This window comes from Mustela nivalis (assembly GCF_964662115.1).
Source record: "Mustela nivalis genome assembly, chromosome: 19".
Lineage (NCBI taxonomy): Eukaryota > Metazoa > Chordata > Mammalia > Carnivora > Mustelidae > Mustela > Mustela nivalis.
Window position 1 is genome coordinate 15,324,909 of NC_139038.1, and position 23,530 is coordinate 15,348,438.

At 43.4% G+C, this 23,530-nt stretch overlaps 1 protein-coding gene across 6 annotated transcripts in view; it reads right to left on the reverse strand.

Moving 5' to 3' along the window:
• CRCP (CGRP receptor component) overlaps positions 1-23,530 on the reverse strand; it is a 48,716-nt gene that overhangs the window by 13,041 nt on the left and 12,145 nt on the right. For all 6 annotated transcript variants that reach the window (XM_082714455.1, XM_082714453.1, XM_082714450.1 and 3 more), the window contains 3 exons: positions 23,056-23,092; positions 18,815-18,913; positions 16,452-16,546 (listed from right to left, as the gene is read on the reverse strand). In XM_082714455.1, the coding sequence (XP_082570581.1) occupies positions 16,452-16,546; positions 18,815-18,913; positions 23,056-23,092 (231 nt within the window). The remainder of the gene's footprint in view (positions 1-16,451; positions 16,547-18,814; positions 18,914-23,055; positions 23,093-23,530) is intronic.

A 23,530-nucleotide genomic window follows, 5' to 3' on the forward strand; every position in this document is an offset into this window, starting at 1 on the left:
CTTAACCAAACTGTTTAGAGAACGCTGTGTCGGATGACAAATGGGAGAACCCGCTGGAACGTGGCCTTCAGTTTCTTCCACTGTAAAATGAGAGCATGGGAACAGGAGCGCCTACGTCAGAGACTCTCGGAGGGTCCAAGTGTGTGTCAGAATTCTGACAACAACAGAGACACTGACTAAAAGAAATGTAACAAATAGCAGAGGTGCAGTCTTAATACATTTTGTCTGAAAGATAGGAAGAAAATAACATTCTCTTAATCCAGATTACAGAAAGATTATGAAACAATCTTGGTTGGTTGGTATCACTTAGAAATGGCTGATAATTTGGGGCGCCTGGGTGGCTCAGTGGGTTGAGCCTATACCTTCAACTCAGGTCATGATCTCAGGGTCCTGGGATCGAGCCCCACATCGGGCTCTCTGTTCAGCGGGGAGTCTGCTTCCCCTGGCTGCTTCTCTGCCTACTTGTGATCTCTGTCAAATAAATAAATAAAACCTTAAAAAAAAAAAAAAAAAAAAGAAATGGCTGAGAATTCCTTTTTGAGATTAATATTAAACGTCAGATTTTGACTTATTATTTTAAAAAACAAAAACCAGGACAGGAAGCGGGCAGGGGCTAACGTCCAGAGGTACAGGCGTAGTCCTCGACCCACACAGTCCACAGTCCAGCTGGGGAAAGAAGACAAACACAAGCAAGTCTTAACAAACATGTAACAGCTGAAGTAAGAATTTTCACCGGACACAAGGCCACAGCGAGCTCACTGCCAGAGGGGTGGCTGAAATGTGCAGACTCTCACAGGTGACACAGGACTTAAAAGAAAAAGAAGAGCTCCAGTGACCGCCCCGGGTAGGTGACGATTTTGAAGTTCCATCTCTCATTCTGACCCAGGCGCTCCAGACTCAGCTTTCAGTTCAACTCAGTAAATATTTATTGAGCGTAACGACATTCTGAAAGGAACAGAGGAATGAGCCACAGGCCCACAGCTGCTTTGGGGGAAGCAGCACATTAGCCAGCCGCCCTATGCCTGGGTCTCACCATCTGTACTACAGCAACGAGAACAGAACTTAGAATCTCACCAGGGGGTTCGGAGGGACGAACATCTCTCTGTTTATACTGCCGGCAGCTACCATTTGTTGCTTACTTCCATATGGCGAGCACACTGACCCCTCCGACTTAACCGACGCTGAGATGGTGAGCAACTTGCCCGAGGTTACACAGCTAGGAAATGGCAGAGCTGGGACTCGGCCATCAGAGCTCATGCTCTTAACCATCTGCTTCTAGTACTCAGTATTCAACACGGTGACTGTCACACAGCTACGTCTCCACAAATGGCAGTCCTTAGGGAGGCACTTGTAATTAAGTTCTACTCCTCATAATCCCCCAAACATTTCCTCTAGACTCAAAGATGACTTCACAGAGAAGGAAACCCTTGCACTGGGCCCTGAAGCATTTTCTACTCAAAATGATTATAGGAAAGGGGAGTCAGGGCCGGAACAGCCCGAGGAAATGGCCAGAAGAACAACATTACGGAGTTTTGGGAAACAGCTGCAGGAGAGGCTGTGGGACCTGAGGCTGGGTCATCACAACAAGACCACACGGGCTCCAGCCGCAGGGCTGCCCGTGACTCTGCGGACACCGGAAAGCAACCGAGGAAAGGCGTGACATGCTCTCAGGTGAGAAGAAATGAGGCAGGCCTGGCAATGAGACTGGACAGTGAAGCGCTCCTGGCCACCCCGAGGTACAGTCAACAGGACCTAACAACCGCCTCAGTGGGGCGGGGACAGGAGAAGGAAAGAGAAGAGTCAGGCGTCAGTGTCAGGCTTTTAGGCTGTTTGGGAAAAATTTATTATTTGAAATCTGAATTCGAGTTTGTGGTTGCTTTCGGAACAACAAGGAGAACTCTGTCCAGCCACCTGCCTAGTTTTAGGTCTAGTGCGACAGCAGACTGGACGTATCAGCAAGGAGTCACACGAAACAACGGGAGTGCACCACAGTCCACACCAACTACACAGCAAGTGAAGACCAGGACGGGGGCGGGGGGAGCAGGTTGACAGTCAGAAGTCACCGGATTTGCCAAAACAGAGGGCACCAGCGGCCTGTGCAAGGAGTTTGGTGGAATGACTGTGGTGGGGACTAAGGATTAACTGTGGAGAAATTAACCTTTACTTTTCCTGTAATGCAGTATCACTGCTTTATTAAGACCTTCAAAACAGACTCTATTCTACATTTTGAGTATAAAAAATCCACAAGTGCGCCACAGTGCAAACAGAAACATACAACAGAGGATTTCCATAATAATCAATGGTACACAGCCAAGCATCACACGTACAGAACCCAACATTCAAATGAACTGAAATTATAAGATAAAATAAAACCCAATTTTAGAAAAGAAAAACCAAAGTACTAAGGATCCCAAAACATTCTTAGCTCTAATGAGATTTCACTGGACTCAAATCACTCAGAGGGGAGGCATTCACAATACGACCCCGTTAACCCAGCTTGGGAATTCTTAGGAGCCATGAGTGGCTGCATCAGGCAGGCTGACAACCAATGGCAACCAGATTTTGATCTGAAAACTCCCCTTTATTTGGCTCTAAAGTTATCAGGCTTTTGAAAGGCATCTTCCTCACTGCCCCTCAGATTTTATTTTTTTTTAAAGATTTTATTTATTTGCCACACAGAGAGATCACAAGTAGGCAGAGATGCAGGCAGAGAGTGAGAGGGAAGCAGGCTCCCCGCAGAGCAGAGAGCCCGATGCGGGGCTGGATCCCAGGACCCCGGAATCGTCCCCTGAGCCGAAGGCAGAGGCTTAACCCACTGAGCCACCCAGGCGTCCTGCCCCTCAGATTTTAAACAATTTGCTTTCAGTACAGTTTGCATTGATGTTCTTTGTTCAAACAAACCTCAGTTTTCCCAGACCAAAGCAAATTTAGGTTTGGCCCGTGTCTAGTAAAACCACCTGTGAGGGAGGTCCAAGAGGCAGATGCAAAAGCAGAAGCAATGGGGTCTGTGCGTAGGGTACAGAAGGGGTTTCAGAGGCTCCCTGCGAAAGACAAACTCAAAGATGGCGCGCGGGGAGATGTGAGGAGAGAAGGAAGTCAGTCCGGCTCGCCTGTCCCGCAACTCGGACGCAAGGGGACACGGCAGGAGGAACAGAAGACGAGGCCTGACGGTGGGACGCGCAAAGGACGGAAGGCAAAGGCAGACAGCTGAAGCGTTTTACTTCCGACGTGCACTGTAGGTTGAAGACTTAAGGAAGGTAAAGGCCAAGCAGAACGACTTGACAACTTTAATTCTCGGAGGGTGAACGTTCCCTCCAAGCCTAATCTGGTATTTCACAACGGAAAGCCAAGACCAGCGTGGCACAGCACCGCTCTGCAGGGATTTAAGGACGATCCTCGGGGTGCTTCCGGGAGATTCTGCCACCACAGCACGGTTTCTCAGGAAATCGGAGAAGTGCCCGAAGTCGGGCAGCAGAAAGACCCCGCAACGGGAGGGCGACAGGAGGCTGACGGGACAAAGGCAGCCGCGCGACGACAGTGCCGGAGCGACGTGACGTCCTTCCCAGCGCACTGGCAGTCTGTCCCTCACCAGATGCCGGAGCCTCCCCCTACGCCACCCGTGAAGAGGTGTCCTTTCCGCTGAGTTCGAAGCACAGTGAGCACAGTGGCTCCCTGCTGCACGCCGAGCAGCCCCGGGGAGGTGCGCGGCGGGTGCGGGAGGACCACGGCCAGCGGCAGGCCCGGCCCTGCCTGCGGCACCTGCAAATCACCCTCCCCTCCGCCGGCACCGCCGCACCAGGCACACAGATGGGACCAAGCGGACAACAGGCCGCAGGGACTGTGGAACCTAAGCCCGTCTGGGCCCCGGGAAGACGTGGTGAGGTGCGGGGGGACGTGGTAGGGACCGCGGCAGCCGTGGGTGCACAAGGCTCAGACGACGGAGCTCTGAGTGGGCAGAAGGAGCATCAGGACTGGCAGCCTGAGGGGACAGCGGACACTGCACAGGGTAGACTGGCCGTGCCTGATACTGACCTACTGATCTCTGCAGTCACAGAGCGCACGGGTCTGGTTCTGCGCAGCACCACAGACCAAAACACCCTCCTGACAGGTAGAACTAAGAGAGCGCGCCAGCCTGGGGACGGCAGGTTCTGGAGGGACACTGCAGCACGGCTGCCGGCTGAGAGCTAAGCACAAGGAAAGACTGAAATTATAGGGGAGAAAGGGAGAAAGACTCCCAGAAGAACAAAGAGGCTCATTGTGTTCCACTGAGGCCACAGCACTGGGCGGGGGGCAGATCTGAGGGGACCTGTAGGGAAAGGCCGTTCATTCACTGGATAATTTTCTCAGTGAAGGAAGTGACGTCACCATCTGAGAAGGCAGGACGGACCAGGAATAAGACCAGCGAGCAGGTGTGTCTGTCTGTCCTTGAGAGAGGGAACAGGAGAAGCAGACCCCTGCTGAGCAAGGAGCCCAACACAGGACTCCATGCCAGGACCCTGAGACCCTGACCTGAGCCAAAGTTAGATGCTGAACTAACTGGGTCACGCAGGTGCCCCCAGCAAGCAGTTTTTGTGTTGTTTTGTTTTTAAGATTTTATTTATTTGTTTCAGAGAGAGAAAGAGAGAGAGAGAGCACAGGCATGACAAAGGGGAGGGTCAGCAGGAGAAGCAGACTCCCTGCCCAGCAGGAAGCCCAATGCAGAACTCGATCCCGGGACTCCAGGATCACGACCTGAGCCAAAGACCATCGCGTAACCCACTGAGCCACCCAGGTGTGCCCTCCCCACCCCCAGTAAGCAGTTTTTTTGTTTTTGTTTTTAAGATTTTTTAGTTCTTTATTTGACAGACAAAGATCACAAGTAGGTTGAGAGCTAAGGGAAGAGAGAGTCAGGCAGAGAGAGAGGGGGAAGCAGGCTCCCTGCTGAGCAGAGAGCCCGATGCGGGGCTCGATCCCAGGACCCTGAGATCATGACCTGAGTCGAAGGCAGAGGCTTTAACCCACTGAGCCACCCAGGCACTCCTCCCCCATTCAGCAAGCAGTTTTAAAGACCCAACTGAGCTGGAAAATAATATGAACCTCATTCCAAATAAAATTATTCTTACCATCATGACCCAACCGCATGAACGAAGAACAGAGGGAAAGGACAGCCGAATGAACGAGTGTCTCTGCTACAGATCAGTCACAGCGATAGAACTCCTCTCACCGACCAGTCGCTGTCCTGGCTGGAGCCGGTCCGGCGGTTACAGAGAAGGGCCTTGCGAGTCCCCAAGTAACAAAATCGCTCACCGCTGCCCCCTGAAGGAGCCCACTTGGAGTCCAACCAACCCAGCAAGGTCTCTGCCGCCACACTCGAGGAGCTGAGCACGGCAGGAGCGAAATCACGGAACCACACTCCCGCAGGCTCCAGCTCGGGGGCCGGGGCTGCAAACAGTCCCGTCTCCCCTCACCTCTAACCAAGCCTGCTTCCACCGTCTCCCCTTTCGCCCCGTCACTTCAGCTCACTGCACTTGAGCTCCTGTCCCAACGGATCACCAAAACCGTTCTTGCCAAAGGGCCCGGTGACCTCCACATGGACAACTCCAGCGGATGGTCCCCTGTCCTGCTCTCCCCGGTCCTGTGCTATCACTCCCTCCTTAAAACTGTCTACCCTGAGCCCTCTGCACAAACCATTCTTTCCTGATTCTCTTACTCAACTAGACCTTCATCTCCTTCTGGGCTTTGTCTTCTGCTGCCTGCTTCTGTCGCATGCCCACGGTCCATCCTTCACCGTCTGACCCCCTTACATCCAAACCTCACAATCTCACCTGCTACTATAGGTTTTAGGGCAAGTCGTCCACGTTTTCATGCCACGTGACCTCAGCTCCAGACCTCTGTAACCAGCGGCCACCTAGATATCTCCTGAACACCCGAGGCCCGCGTCAGGCTCCAACATCCCGAGTGAACCGCCTCTCCTTTCCTACACGCCGGCTCTACTCTCTCAACTTCTCATCTTGGTAAAGAAGCAGACCCCCAGGCTAGAGACCTGCGGGTCATCCTTGACCCTCCCTCTGACCCACTGCCAGTATTAAGTCACCGAGAATTAAAAGCTCTCTCTTTTTTTTTTTTTTTTAAGATTGCTTCTTTTTCAAAATATCCATCCCCTCCTCACCATCTCTATAAGCCCCAATTCTTCTTGGTTAGAGGACAATGGCCTCTACCCCCAGAGGTCTGCCACTCTTTAAACCTGTCTTCATTTACAAATAAAGTACCTTCTAAGAGATGAAAATCTGGCAACCTCATTATCCTGCTCGTAATCCTCCCGCTGTCACCACAGGTTTTGGTACGAGTTTGAATGTCCTTGGTTCAGTCTCCAGAGCCGACTGAAACCTGGTGTTTGTCAATCTCCCGAGGTTCACATGCATTTGCTCTCCCCACGCACTCAGACCCCAAGAGATGAAACTACACACTGCCCAGAAAAGCATCAGGCTACTTGACTCTGTGCCTCACACACCACATTCCCTCTGCTCAGAGAGAACTAACTCGCCTGCACCTGACTGACTCTTCCTTTATATTAAAACCCAGTGTCACCTCCCAGAGACAAAACGTTATACTCAAATTCTGACACTTCAGTGGGTCTCTCTATGACCCTCCCACCATTACACTGTATTCATCTGTGTCCCCCAAATAGAGACAAAGCTGGAGGGTAAGTTAAAGAGTTAGGCAGGACCGACTTTCAGGAAAAGTACAAAGAGGCGACAACTGCTGAACACCGGGGAGACCTGGGGCAGGATTCCACGCTCTGAGAGCAGACAGCGTAACCACACGCCAGACAGCAGGGAAACGCGACAACCTCCCGTCTCCTCGGAGCTTTGCTGGCCCTAGAAGTACACGTCCCACATACAGTGCCAAACCCCAAGAGTAATCTGTGTACAGATGAGTTCCTTTTAAGGACTCTAAGTTATTTTACAAACCCACCTATGGTCCTTCTACTCCTGGGAAGTGTAGCTGCGCGTCTTAGGGAGGATATCTCGGGACGAGCCGGGGCTGGAAGCCAGGCTGCAGTTCTCAAGAACCAAATACCTCCAGCAAGAATCAATGATTAAAGAACCACATGCTCTGGGGAACGAACATGCTACCGGAGCAACAGGACTTCGAGTGGAGTCTCAATGCTATCATTTTGTTGAATAAAGTTATGAAGTCCCTACTATGCCCTCAAGGACTCTAACAGTGCAGGTTTTTAACCAAATTAATAAGGTATAAGGTCTCCTTGTCCCAGGAGACCCGGACCGTGTAAGGGCTATTATCATGAATCTCCTCCCCCAGCGAGGACGGCAGAGAAGAACTCTCAGGAGATACGCAGACAGAAGGGTCAAAGGGCACTTCAGCAGTTTCTGCTATAAATGGGATTCCTGTCTTCTGTCGCACTGGCTAGCCCAAGATGGACCCGGTCTTGATAGCATCCGGCAAGCAGCCCCTGGGTCACAGGTACTGTGGAAAGCCAAGCGGCTGAAACAGTTGACTGCACCTTGGAGAAGGCTCCCGGCCTCTACAGAGAAAGCAGCCCGCCAGCCCCCTCTCCTGGTTGTTTGGAGAACAACACTGCCTGCCGCTTCCGCGTCCCACTGTCACGGACAACCTAATGTGACTATCCTGGCACATGATCTATCTCAGAAATCAACCACTTAATGAAAGGCACCAAAAAGTCACAAAGGAAGTTAAAAATCCTCAAATTTAGTAGGATCACAAATGGTAAAAAGGAACTGATCTGAACATTACAATGTGCGTAAAATTTACATAGATTATGGTCAATCGTGTATCATCTTACAAGCCCATTCTCATTTTGGGCTTCTTTCTTTTTAAATTAAACTCTATGCCTGACGTGGGCTTGCAACCACAACTCCAAGATCAAGAGTCTCTGCTCTACTGACTGAGCCAGCCAGACACCCCATTTGTGGGGTTCTCGAATGGTGGCCAGGTACATATTTGTAGCAGAAAAGATGTAGGGATTGGGAAGCAATACATCAGACCAGACAAATACTGAGAAGAAGTCTTAAAAACCAACTATGAGGACTTGTGTTGTACATAAGAGAAGGGTGAGACCACCGAAGCCAACCTTTCTGCTGACTGTACCAACACCAGGACTACATACAAAAGCAATAACCCGAGGGCTCCGAATGAAAAGTATACAAGAGGAGGAGGACTGGGGAGGAGGGAAATCAACTTGAAGAACTAGTTAGTGTCGGGGGAGGACTTGAGTTTCTTTTGCTTTGTTTTCTCTTTTCTCTTATAGCCCTGATCCTCGGGCCACAGAGGAGCTATGGCAGTAGTTGCAATAGGCAGCTAAGACTCCAACAGGAGCCCCATCCTTCCAGCCACAACACTGGGGAAAGAGGCCCCTGGGCCCTGGAAATCTGGATGAAACTCACACCTCAGGGGCAGCTCCCCCAGGGAGCCCAAGCAGTGAGTGTAACCAGGAAGAGAGTCTCGGGGGTCCAGAGTGCCAAGTAATACACCTTTTTTCCCTTTCCTTCCTTGCTTTGCCCCAAGGGTGGCAGCAGTAACAACTGTACATGTGGGCAGCTAAATCTCTGAGAGAAATTCAGTACTTGTGGCCAGAGAACCAATGGGGGCCAGGGCTCAAGTGGGTCAAAGAGTATGGGGCAACCCCAGAGAGGTATGCTAGAGAAGGGAATTCCCCTGAATTTGATTACCATTCAGCACAAACCCTAGGTTCAGCCTGAGCTATTCGTGTGCAGAAGAGCCCCAAGCAACAAAAACCAGACTCGGCCCAGCAAACACCAATCACACTCTAGTCTCACTTGCAAAAAAGATCCAAAGCTGCAGATCAAAGGTTTTAAAAACTAAACTGACATGAATCTTGCCCATGGAAGGCAAGAGACTTGAGGTGTGAACCTAACTGGGTTGACTAACTGCTAAAAGAAACAAAGAAAAAAAAAAGCAACATGAACCAGAGGGTTTTAACAGGGTCCAGAGTCTGTAATATTCAAAAGGTCCAAGACATAATTTAAAATTACCTCAATGGAAAGAAAGAAAAGACAACTCATTCTCAAAGGAAAACATAATCAACAGATACCAAACCTACAATAACCCATATGTTGGAACTATAAGACATTAAAGTAGCTACTGCAACAACATTCTTGAAGTGAGTGGAATAAAGTAAGCTCTTAGGAAAGAGACAGAAATTATAAATAATAAACAAATGGAAATTTTATAACTAAAAAACATAATGTATGAAATAAATTCACTGGCTGGACTTACTAACCAAATGGAGATGACAAAGTCTGTGAATTTATGGACAGATCAAGGGAAATACCTTGTTTGAACAACTAAGAGAGGGAAAGAAAGGAAAAAAATGAACAGAGAGGATTCAGGCAAAATGGCCGAGTGGAAAGAACCAGGAATCTGCCTCTCTACCACGCAGAAAACAACGCCAGACCACTAGACCTCAATGTAAAATGCAAACTGTACAAGCTCCCAGATGATCATACAGGAGAACACCTAGATGATCCTGAGTTTGGTGGCGACTTTTCAGCTACAACGCCAAAGATACTTCCATGAAAGAAATAACAGATCAAGTGGACTTCATAAAAATTAAAAACATCTTCTCTGTGAAACATCAAGAAAATGAGAAAACAGACCACAGGCTAGGAGAAAATATTTATGAAAGACACAGGATAAAGGACTGTCATCCAAAATATACAACAAATTCTTCAAACAATAAGAAAACAAACAACCCAATTTAAAAATGACCAAAAGACCTAAACGAACACCTCATCAAAGAAGATACACAGGGGCACCTGGGTGGTTTGGTTGTTTCAACGTCTGACTTCAGCTCAGGTCATGATCTTGGGTCCTGGGATCCAGCCCAGCATGGGGCTTCCCACTTGGCGGGGAGTCTGCCTGTCCCTCTGCCTTCCCCACGCTCACGCTCTCTCTCTCAAATAAATAAAATCTTAAAAAAAAAAAAAGAGGGACACAGATGGCAAAGATCTTGGCATTTAATATTATTAGGAAATCATGCAAATTAAAACAGCATACCATTTGGGCGCCTGGATGGCTCAGTTGATTAAGCCTCTGCCTTCAGCTCAGGACATGATCCCATGGTTCTAGGATCCAATTCCACATTGCGGGGGGGGGGGGGGGGGTTGTCCCTACTCAGTGGGGAGACTACTTCTCCCTCTGCCTGCCACTCCCGCTGCTTGTGCATTTGGGTGTGCACTCTGTCTCTTGCAAATAAATAAGTAAAATCTTAAAAAACAACAATAAAACAAGATATCATTTTACGCCTATCAGAATGGCCAACATCCAGAACACTGAGATCACCAAATGTTGGTGAGAACTGATACCTACAGAAACTCTCATTCATTGACGGGGAATGCAAAATGATACAGCCATTTCAGAAGGCCGTCTTGTGATCTCTTACAAAACTAGACATGCTCTTACCCTGTGATCCAGCAAGTGCACTCCTTGGTATTTACCCAGAGGAGCTGAAAACTTACATTGACAAAAAAATCCTGTACACAAATGTTTAAACTAGGTATTTATGATAACTGCCCAAACGTGGAAGCAACCAAGATGTCCTTCAGTGGATAATGAACTCACAAATTACAGTACCTTCAGACAATGGAGTATTATTTAATGCGAAAAAGGAATGAGCTATGAAACCATAAAAAGACACGGAGGAAGTTAAATGCACACCACCCAGTGAAAGAAGACACTGTGAAGAAGATGACGTATGTAGGGTTCCAACCACAGGACATTCTGAAGAAGGTGAACTATGGAGTTAGTAAAAAGACCAGGGGTTGTGTGTGGGAGGGAGGGGTGAACAGCCGGAGCACAGAGGATTTCCAGGTCAGTGAAAACACTCGGTACGATACAGCAACAGGGGGTATATGTGTCATACATTCATCCAAGTCCACAGGATGCGCAGCTCTAAGAATGAACCACAATGTCAACTACGGACTTCGGGTAATAATGATAGGTCAATGGAGGTTCACTGATTGTAACATAGTTACCAATCTGATGGGGGACAGCGACAAAGGGGGAGGCTGTGCATCTGATGCAGAGGGAATATATGAGGAATCTCTTGTCTTTCCCTTAATTTTGCTGTTAACATAAAAGTGATCTAAAAATATAAAGTCTTAATCTAAAAAAAAGGAGAAAGGACAGAGATGATTCTAGAAAAGTGACAAAGTAAAAAGCACCAGGAATTTGTCTCTCCATCTAGATAATAACTGCACTGGTAGAGTCGGTCTGATTAACTATTTTGGGGGTGCCTGGGTGGCTCAGTGGGTTAAGCCACTGCCTTTGGCTCAGGTCATGATCTCAGGGTCCTGGGATCGAGTCCCGCATCGGGCTCTCTGCTCAGCGGGAGCCTGCTTCCTCCTCCTCTCTCTCTGCCTGCCTCTCTGCCTACTTGTGATCTCTCTCTGTCAAATAAATAAATAAAATCTTAAAAAAAAAAAAAAAGTTAAAAAAAAATGATTAACTATTTTGGAATTCTAGGGCCTCTTAAAGGCTTGCAACTTCCAGGGTAAGACTTGGAAGGTAAACTAAAGTTAATTTTGGTCGATTTTAGCCCTCAGCACAGTATACCATCCTCCAATTTTATTGGTAGGCAGCTGTACACATGCTCCTGAAGCAGCCTGCACAGATCCTCCTGAAGCCAGAGAGGGCAAAAAAGAACCTGTCCTCCCCAAGGCCTGTGCTCTCATCACTGACAGCTGCTTCTGATCAGAGGTGCAGGTGACGGCAGGCACCATGGCTACTGCTGCGCCACTTCCAGCTCCCCTCTCAGCACAGGGTCTGCTGGAGATTCTCTCCCTCTGCCCTTCCCCTGCCCTGCTCGTTCTTGCTCTAAAATCAGTATTTTTAAGAATTTATATGAAAAGACAAAGCATCCAAAATCTATAAAGAACTTAGCAAACTCAGTGCTCAAAGAACAAATACTCCCATCAGGAAATAGGCAAAGGACATGAACAGACATTTCTGCAAAGAAGACATCCAGATGGCCAACAGACACATGAAAAAGTGCTCTGTATCACCAGGCATCAGGGAAATACAAATCAAAACCACAATGAGACACCACCTCACACCAGTCAGAATGGCTAAAATCAACAAGTCAGGAAACGACAGGAGTTGGCGAGGATGCGGAGAAAGGGGAACCCTCCTACACTGTTGGTGGGAATGCAAGCTGCTGCAGCCACTCTGGAAAACAGCATGGAGGTTCCTCAAAATGTTGAAAATAGAACTGCCCTATGACCCAGCAATTGCAGTACTGGGTATTTACCCTAAAGCTACAAACGTAGTGATCCGAAGGGGCACGTGCACCTGAATGTTTATAGCAGCAATGCCCACAACAGCCAAACTATGGAAAGAGCACAGTTGTCCATCAACAATGAATGGATAAAGATGTGTGGTGTATACGTGTGTACACACACACACAGGAGTATTATGCAGCCATCAAAAAATTGACATCTTGCCATTTGCAACAACGTGGATGGAACTAGAGGATATTATGCTAAATGAAATAAGTCAGTCAGAGAAAGACAATTATCATATGATCTCCCTGATATGAGGAATTTGAGAAACAAGACAGAGGATCATAAGGGAAGGGAGGGAAAAATGAAACAAGATGAAACCAGAGAAGGAAACAAACCATAAGAGACTCTTAATCTCAGGAAACAAACTGAGGGTTGCTGGAGGGGAGGGGGGTGGAGGGGATGGGGTGGCCGGGTGGTGGACACCGGGGAGGGTATGTGCTACGGTGGTGAGTGCTGGGAACTGTGTAAGGCTGATGAATCACAGACATGTACTCCTAAAACAAATAATACATTACATGTTAATAAAAATAATAATAAATAAAGGGGTGCCTGGGTGGCTCAGTTGTTAAGTGTCTGCCTTTGGCTCAGGTCATGATCCTGGGGTCCTGGGATTGAGTCCCACATTGGGCTCCCTGCTCAGCAGGAAGCCTGTTTCTCCCTCTCCCACTCCCCCTGCTTGTGTTCCTTCTCTTACTGGATCTTTCTCTGTCAAATAAATAAATAAAGTCTTAAATAAATAAATAATAATTTTTAAAAAATTGTTTGCATCGTTAAAATAAGTAAATAAAACCTCAAATAAAGTCCAAAACCAGATGTTTCACAGGTGAATTCTAGAAAACATTCAACCAAGAATTAACACCAAATTTTCTCAAACTCTTCTGAAATGCTAAAGCAGAGGGAACAACCTCTAAGTCATTTTATGAGGCCAAGACTGCCCTGATAACCAAAGTCAGGCAAAGACACCACAAAAAAACTAAAGGCCACTAGCTCTTATGCTGCAGAAAAAGCATGTGACACAAATCAGACCCTCTCATGATAAAAATATTTTTAAAAACTTGGAATAGAAGGGAACTACCTCAACACAACAAAGGCCATATATGAAAAACCCAAAGCCAACACCTAGCCAATGGTGGAAGACTGAAAGCTCTTTCTCTAAATCAGGAACATGACAAGGATGTCTTCTTTCACCACTTCTGTGCTCAACACAGGACCAGAAGTCCTAGCCAGAGGAATTAAACAAGACAAAGAAATAAAAGCACGCAAGTTGAAAAAGAAGAAAATTATCTCTGTTCACAGACAACATTACGTTATAGGTAGAAAGCCTGAAGATTCCACAAAAACATGTTAGAACCATTTCAGCAAAGTTAGAGGATACAAAATCAATACATGAAAACCAGTTGTGTTTCTATATACTAACAAGGAGCAATCTGGAAACAAAATTTCATTTACAACAGCACTGAGAAAATAAAATACTGAGGAATAAACTTAACCAAGGACGTGAAAGACTCATACTCTGAAGACTATAAAATGTCGCTGGAAGAAATTAAAGACACACTGAGTCCCAAAGAGATATTTATACACTCAGGTTCAGAGCAGCATCATTATGCACAATAGCTAAAAGGTGAAAACAACTCAGGCATCTATCAGTAGGTGAATGGACAGGGCACCTGGGTGGCTGGGTTGGGCAACTGCCTTCAGCTCAGGTCATGATCCCGGAGCACTGGGATCGAGTCCTGCATCCGGCTCCCAGCTCCATAGGGAGGCTACTTCTCCCTCTGACCTTCTCCCCTCTCATGCTCTGTCTCTCTCTCAAATAAAATTAAAATTAAAAAAAAAAGAAAGAAAGATAAATGACATATAAAATTTCACAGCGTTTAAAAGGAAGGAAAATTTGACACATGCTACAACAGGGATGACTCTTGAAGACATTACAGTAAATGAAATTAGTCACAAAAGGACAAATACCATATGATCCCCTCAAGGGAAATATTCAGAGTTCACAAGGGAAAGCAGACTGGTGGGCACCAGGGACTAGAAGGCAGGGGAAGTGGAGAGTCATTATTTAATAAATGCACAGTTGGTTTCGCAAGATGAAGAACGGTCGCGGGTGGACGGCAGTGATGGCGTACAACAACGGGAATGTGCCTAATGAACCGCACACTTCAAAACGACTTGAATGGTAAAACAAAAAATTAAAATATTAAATAATATTCAATTTTTAAAAAGAAAACACACAAACATGACTACATGATCCCGCTCAGCATCTAGAACAGTCAGATTCATACTAACGGAAAACAGAACGGTGGCTGTTGGGCTGCGGTGCGGGGGAATGGGGAGTTAACTGGTACAGAATTTCAGTTTTGCAAGATCAAAAACTTCTGGATATTAGTTGTATAGCATATGAATATATTTCTTTAAAGATTTTATTTATTTATTTGGCAGAGAGAGACCACGAGTAGGCAGAGAGAGGAGGAAGTAGGCTCCCTGCTGAGCAGAGAGCCCGATGCGGGGCTCGATCCCAGGACCCCGAGATCATGACCTGAGCCGAAGGCAGAGGCTTTAGCCCACTGAGCCACCCAGGCACTCCAGCATATGAATATATTTAACACTAATGAGTCGTACACTTAGAAGTGGTTTAGATGACAAGTTTTACCAAATGTAAAAAAATTACACACACATTCACGCTTCAAAGATGTCTGCCTGTTCAGAGTTCACTTGGGCAAGGGAAGTACACTTAGTTTACTGATAGTGTATCAGCTGCGTGTCTGAAATAACATCCATGTTTCCCTCAAAAGAAAATTATTAATTATTCTTAATGAACGACAGAAGCTCTTGGGATTAATCAGTTCTGTACTAACTAAAAGATCAGAGCTAGTGTTCTTCTCATGTAATCTCTTAATCTAATTCTTTTTTTAAAAAGAGATTTTATTTAATTAACAGAGAGAGAGAAAGCATAAGCAGCAGGAACAGCAGAGGGAGTAGGACAAGCAGGCTTCCGCTGAGCAGAGAGCCCGATGTGGGGCTCAATCCCAGGATCATGATCTGAGTCGAAGGTAGGCATGTAACTGACTGAGCACCCAGGTACCCCTCTTAATCTAATTCTTAGTGATGTTTTTAATTCCTACAAGCTTAACTTACTCAAGAAAGTCATCAGGAAAAGTAATAGAGCTTTAAAAGAGAAGAGAATGTTACCAAGCCATTTTTGCCTCAAGCGACTTAAATGGTCAATTTTATAAAGAGCACTTTAATTTGTGAACCCAGCTGTCAACAAATTTGGCCTAAGTGCTGTACAGGGGTTATACCGCAGGTCACAGAAATGGGACTCAAAAAAAAAATCCAAAAAGATTTTAAGATTAAAAACTCTCATTAAAATTTTTGTTTCTAGCTCTAGAAGGATCCTTGTGTCTAAATCTCAGTTGTCTTATCCACAATATCATGATCCTACTTTAAAAGAACACTGCATGTTAATTATAATTTCGAAACCCATCGAAACAGAATGATAGCATTGCTGAGGATGGTTTTTGTAAACTATCAGTTTCATTTTGTCACACACTTTTCCTACTTAAAATAATTTTTACTACAGTGATTTGAAAGGGCACATGCACCCCAATATTTATAGCAGCAATGTTCCCAACAGCCAAATTATGGAAAGAACTTAGATGTCCATTGAGAGATGAATGGATAAAGGTGTGGTACATGTACACACACACACACGAATATTACTCAGCTATCAAAAAGAACGAGATCTTGCCATCTACAAGGACACAGATGGGGAATTATGCTAAGTTACGTAAGTCAGAGAAAGACAAATCCATATGATTTCACTCTTATGTGGAATTTAAGAAACAAAAGAGATGAACATAGAGGAAGGAAAGGAAAAATAAAAAAATAAAAACAGAGAGGGAGGCACACCATAAGAGACTTAACAGGAGGAAACTAATGGTTGCTGGAGGGGAGGAGGATAGGGGGTGGAGTAACTGGGTGACGGCATTAAGGAGAGCACTTGACATGATGAGCACTGGGTGTTACATGCAACTGATGAGTCACTAAATTCTACCCCTGAAACTAATAATATACTATATGCTACTTTAATTGAATTTAAATTAAAAATAAAAAAATTTTACTTACTTGGTCAACTTGTGGCTTTTCATTGCTGTGAGAAATTCTCTAACAATCTCAGGACTCTGGTGCCTGCATGGTGTTTTTGATATATATTTCAATGTCTACCCAAAAAAAAAAGAAAGAAAAAGTAAGCATAAGACAAAAATACCCGAATGAGAATAAAGAAAGACAATGGCTATAATTAAGTATTCTAAAATTTTATTTCAGAAATCTTCTATAAAAGGACCCATTACAGATTGGAGGACATTAAGGAGACATGGTAATTAAATACAAAACAGTATCCTTGAAAAGAAAAATTTCCTTAATGGAAAAACTGAGAAAATTTGAATAAAATCTATGTGTAATTTTCTGAGTTTTGATAATTGTGCCATGGTTATATGAGATGTTAACATCAGGGAAAACGAAGAGAAGGGCATATGGGAACGCTCAGCACCACCTCCCTAACTCTTCTGTAAGACTACCATTATCTCAAAATAAAAGCTTTTACTTTTTTTTAAAGAGGGAACCCCACCTAGACATAACTTGAAAGGAACTTCAAACTTGAAAAGTAAACAGTAATCTCAAGCCTGTAAGTTAAGAGTCTCTCCCAAGTACAAGATCGGGCTGGTCTCAGACTCCTCCGTAACGATGACCACTAGCAGACTAAGTAATACCTACAGAACCTTGCAGAACGGAAGTCAAACCCATGAACTCCAAGTTCAGATGAGGTGTCACTCACACATTAAGAACACTAGAAATATATTCTCAGGCATTTTTTTAAAGTTTTTTTTTTTTAAGGGCGCCTGGGTGGCTCAGTGGGTTAGGGCCTCTGCCTTGGGCTCAGGTCGTGATCCCAGGGTCCTGGGATCGAGCCCCACATCGGGCTCTCTGCCTGGCGGGGAGCCTGCTTCCTCCTCTCTCTCTGCCTGCCTCTCTGCCTACTTGTGATCTCTGTCTGTCAAATAAATAAATAAATAAAATCTTAAAAAAAAGTTTTTTTTTTAAGATTTTATTTATTTATCAGAGAGAGAGAGAGGGGGAGAGAGCGAGCACAGGCAAACAGAATGGCAGGCAGAGGGAGAAGCAGGCTCCCTGCTGAGCAAGAAGCCCAATGTGGGACCCGATCCCAGGACGCTGGGATCATGACCTGAGCTGAAGGCAGCTGCCCAACCAACTGAGCTACCCAGGCGTCCCAGATTTGAAAGGAAATAGCAGAAAACATAAATTATAAAAATAATGAGATAAAAAAATCAAACATCACATAAAACAAATATGGTTACTTAAACTTTTTTTTTTAGATTTATTTATTTATTTATTTGACAGACAGAGATCACAAGTAGGCAGAGAGTCAGGCAGAGAGAGAGGAGGAAGCAGGCTCCCCACCAAGCAGAAAGCCCAATGCGGGGCTCGATCCCAAGACCCTGAGATCATGACCTGAGCTGAAGGCAGAGGCCCCAACCCACTGAGCCACCCAGGTGCCCCAACATTTTTAAGGATAAAGCATTAGGCTGGGAGAAAACATGGCAAAACATCAACTAAATGTTAAAACTATAAATTATTTTTGCTTTCTTCTTTATACTTTTTGGTACTTTCTAAGTTTTTAACAATAAAAAAACATTACTTTTTTTGTAATAAAGAATTTAGCTTTGCGAAAAGAGAAAGTTTGGCCTTTGTCCTCAGCTTCTGGGACACAACCTCTAGACTCTTGGAATGCTATCTCAATGGAGTATCTTTGGAGGCCTTGGTCATACTGAATAGTCTTAAAAATGTGACTTAGGATGGGGGCTTTGGGTCATGCAGTCTCAATGTACCTAGAGGCTGAGATGAACTACATAGGAAATCAATCTTCAATCATGCTTATATGATACAGCCCAAACAAAAATTGGGGACACCGAAGTTCAGCTGAGATTGCTGGTTGACAGTATTCTGTATGCATTGTTACACACCAGTTTCAAGAGGAAAACATGCTCTGACTCCACATTAGAGGACAAAAGAAGCTCTAAGTTGGAATTTCTCTTAAAACCTGTCCCATATGCTTTCTCCCTTGGCCAATTTTAATTTGTAGTAAACTGTAACTACGACTACAATAGCTTTCCATGAGTTCTGAGTACTTCCAGTGAGTTACTGAACCCACGGGTGGTCTTAAGGATCCCTGACTTGCAAACAGTGTTAGAACTGAGGGCAATCCTTTGACTATTCCCCCCAACTTTATCATTGGCTAAGCCTCACCATTGGCTAAACTCTTTGCACTTGTACAAACAGAATAAAACTGGGTTATGGTAAAACTACTCAAATCAAGTAAGAGGTAGTCATGATTTGGTGGCTAGTCATCTGCAGACTAAACCAACCCCCCCAAGGTAGTTTGGGTGCCCCCAGAAGCACAGGCTTACTTCATAGGTGATAGTATTCAAGTTCTGTTGCCCAGAACTGTGTTTGTTCTTTCCACTTTCCTTCCGTTGCTCTTTCAGATCAGTCAGTAACTGGAACACCTAGGAAGTGATAAAATATTTTTATGAATAAATGTGAGAAATGTCTTTCATTGTCAATGATTTTGAAGAATAAATAGGACTGTGCCTCTTTTCCCTCACAAACCCTCCCCCAACTCTTGTATTAGAGCAAATATGAGTCTGAGAAGCAGCTGACACTTTAAAAATGCTTTTGTCTAATTTCAATAATCCAAATTCATTAGTTTATTGAAAATATTCCAAATGTTTCCTTTCAACATATACCGTATCACTGATCTCTTATATTAAAAATATATTGAGTATTTGAAAGTAAATTTTCCTAAAATATGATCTCAATAGATGCAAAGATTTTTCCAAAATTCAACACCAATTTATGATAAAAACTCTCAACAAACTGGGTCTAGAGGGAACACACCTCAATGTGTAAAGGCCATATATGACAAGCCCTCAGCTAACAACATACTGAACACTGAAAAGCTGAAAGCTTTTCCTATTAGACCAGGCCAAGACAAAGGTGCCACTCCTACCCCTTTTCTTCAACATAGTACTGAAGTCCTTGCCAGAGCAATTAGGCAAGAAAAGAAATAGAAGGCAGCCAAACTATGGTAAAACTGTCACTATTTGCAGATGACATGATACTACCTACAGAAAACTCTAAAGACTCTACCAAAAAACTGAAATAATTATAAGAGAATTTAGTAAAATTACAGGATACAAAATCAATGTATAGAACTCTATTGCATGTCAAATAATAATAGTGAACTATCAGAAAGAGAAATTAAGAAAACAATCCCATTTACCACTGCATCAAAAATAACAAAATACCTAGGAATCAATTTAACCAAGAATGAAAGATCTATACACTGAGCAGGATAAGACACCGAAACTGAAGAAGACACAAATAAATGGAATGATATTCCATGCTCATGGATTAGAAGAATTAGTAATGTCCGTACTACCCAAAGCAATCTACAGATTGCGTGTAAGCTCTATCAAAATTCCAATGGCATTCTTCACAGAAATAGAAGCAGCAATCCTAAAATTTTATGTAACAACAAAAGACCGTGAATAGTCAAAGCAATCCTAAGAAAGAAGAGCAAAGCTGGAGGCATCATACTTCCTGATTTCAAACTACATTACAAAGCCAAGAAATCAAAATGGTATTGTATTGACATAAAAAGACGTAAATTAATGGAACAGAACAGAGTCCAGAAATAAACCCACACATATGTGATTAGTTAATTTTGACAAAGGAGCCAAAAATACACAATGGAGAAAAGAGAGTCTCTTCAATAAATGGTGCTGGGAAAACTGGACCATTACCTTATACCACACATAAAAAATTAACTCAAAATGAATTCAAGAACTGAATGCAAGACCCGAAACCATAAAGCTCCTAGAGGAAAACACAAGAGACAAACTCCATGACATCGGTTTTGGTGATTATTTTTTTTTTTTAAACACCAAAAGTAAAGGCAACAAAAGCAAAAATAAAAGTGGGACTACATCAAACTAAAACGCAGAGCAAAGGAAACCAGCAAAATGAACAGACAACTTACTAGATGAGAGAAAATATTTACAAATCATCTATCTGATAAGAACTTAATACTCAAAACATATGAAGAACTTACAAAACAACCAATTGCATTAAAAAATGGGCAGAGCACTGAAACAGACTTTTTTCAAAAGACACACACATGGCCAACAGACACATAAAAAGATGTTCAACATCAGTAATCATCAGGGAAATGCAAATCAAAACTGCAATGAGATTTGACTTCACAGCTGTTAAAACAGCTAACATCAAAAAGACAAGAAATAATGTGTAGGCAAGGAAGAGAAGAAAGGAAACCCTTGTGCCCTGCTGATGGGAATGTAAATTCATACAACCACTATAGAAAGACATAATGGAGGGTCCTCAAAAGTTAAAAAATAAAACCACTATATGATTCAGCAATTCCACCTCTGGGTATTTCATCAAAACAAAATAAAAACACTAACTCATATGTAAGACATATGCACCACCATGTTCAATGTAGCAATATTTACAATAGCCAAGATATGGAAACAACGTGGGTATTCATCAACAGATGAATTTTAAAAAATGGTTTTTATATAAACAATGGAATATTATTTGGCCATAAAAAAGAATGAAACCTTGCTATTTGCAACATGGATGGATCTTAGGGTATTATGCTAAGTAAAATAAGCCAGACAGAGAAAGACAAACATCTTACGATCTCACTTACATGAGGAATCTTAAAAACAAAACAAAACCAAACGAGGGGGTGCCTGGGTGGCTCAGTTGGTTAAGCAGGTAACTCCCGATTTCAGCTGAAGTCATGGTCTCAGGCTTGTGGGATCAACCCAGGGTTGGGTTCCATGGTCAGCACAGAGTATGCTTGTCCCTCTCCCTCTTCCCCTCCACCTGCTAACAAGCGTGTGCATTCTCTTTCAAATAGATACATACATACATAATAAAATCTTCACCCCCCTCAAAAAAAAAAAAAAGAAAAAAAGCTCAGAGACATAGAGAACAGATTCATCCAGAGGCAGGAAGCAGAGGGTGGGCAAATCAGTAAGGGAGTCACAAGGTACAAATTTCCAGTTATAAAATAAGTATGAGGATATAACGTACAGGACGGTGACTACAGTAAATCTGTACTGAATATGTGGACGTTGTTAAGACAGGAAATCTCAATAGTTCTTATCACAAGAAAAAAAAATCTGTATGTATAGTAATGGGTGTTTACTAAACTTATTGTGGTAATTTCACAATGTACAAATACTGAATCATTTCATTGTACACCTGAAACTAATGTTATCTGTCAACTGTGCTTCAATTAAAATTTTTTTCCTACAAATAAGTTTTTTCTAAAACAGGGTCCTGTTTCACTAATATGAAAATCTAGTAAGTTTATTTCCAAAAAAGAAAAACTATGATGTAAGTGATAAATATAAATTTATTTATTTATTTACTTACTTATTTTAATATAAATTTTATTAAAAAAAAAAAAAAAAGAAGGCAAAAAAATTGCTACAGAACTTTAGAAGTAAACTTTCCCCACAAGGGAAAAACATGTATGTGTTAGTGCTGAGGAGGCTGGGTGGAGGATATACCTTTCCTATTTTAGAGATTATGCCAGAGACCGAAGAAAGTTGTAAGTATGGGTTCATAAACCATTACTAGATACAACAGAACCCCTCCCCTGTTTCTCACTATTTTTTCAGAAATACTATCATGAGATTAATGCAATGTTTCCCCAAAGGATAAAACCCCCAAACATTCAGCAGAATCCAAACTGGACAAGGAAGTTTCTAAAAGCCAATGGCTTGACTAACAACCATTTCCTTCCTGTTATTAGTAGCAACAATTTAAGGAAGGAGTATGACCAACTATGTTAATTCCAGTACTTTCTATTTTCTATATCACACAAGAGAGACTTAAATCTCCTAAAGTCTTCATGAATTTAGATTCCAGAAAATGAAAAATTGACAGTGAATGTATGAACGGTTCTTTATGTACCTGGAGTTAACCTATCAGAAGGCTTTGTGAATACCAAATAAAACGAAGGCAAAATAGTAGGCAGGCAAAAATAATGTTATTATCTCCCCTCTCGCCAATTTCTTTCCTTTTTGCCTCTCTTTCTCCAAAAACCCAACCCTCATGCCCCCAAATTCCAAATTTGCTAGTTCATACTAAATTTTTCAGAATGGTGCATCAACTAATCTGTCACTTTCAAAATGAAAGTGTTAATACTTATAAGATTATTATGAGGATTGAAATAATAACAAATAAAAGCATTTTATAGGTAAAGAGTAGTAATTAGGAAAGCCGTAAGTATTTTAGTGGCAAACTTTGCAGGCAGAAACAGTTCTAAAATAGATGCTTCCATCCCATGAAGGCATATCAAATGAAGATCTAAAATACTTGGGTTTGGGGAAGGCTGCCTACTGTAAACTGAAGTCTTCCCAGCTTCCCAGAATTACTATGTATAATTTACCAAGCTTATAATTCCTAGGTCCACCAGATGGTGCCATCTGTCCTAAAGTTGAAAATCCAAATGAATTCAGTCATTTTAACTGAAACTAGTTCAATAATCTACAAAAGCAAAGGGCAAACTACCAGAGAGGAAAATTCAATAGTTTACTTCAGAACTATTTACCTCGTAGTTACTGAGCAGTGCAGAATTGGCATCCTTCCTGCAAAAGAAAGTAAATGATCATCAGTCTGGGCTCAAATTCCTTTGTGAGAATTAAATATCTGTAAAATACTTCCAGTATCAAGATTGAGTAGTTCAGTTCAGGAATTTAGAGACTATAACCTAAAACTGAGAAATGTCCTAAGTCCTACTGGTTTAGCAGGCAATGGACAACTTCAGAGTAAACTTCCCTCTCTACGGCATATATAACACATCCTTTACTAAGTAGGTGATCGAAATACTATACTTATCCTTAATCTATGTAAGCAGAAGTTAAGAAAAATCAATCATCTGGGAGAAGTCACTTAAAGGAAGAACAGGGGGCAAATCCAGAGTTAGGAAGGGGTGGCAATAAAGCGAGGGAGCGAGACTCAACTGGAGACACAACAGTGCGGTCTCATCCCACAGGCATGTCATTTCTGAAGTACCATCCGCCCCC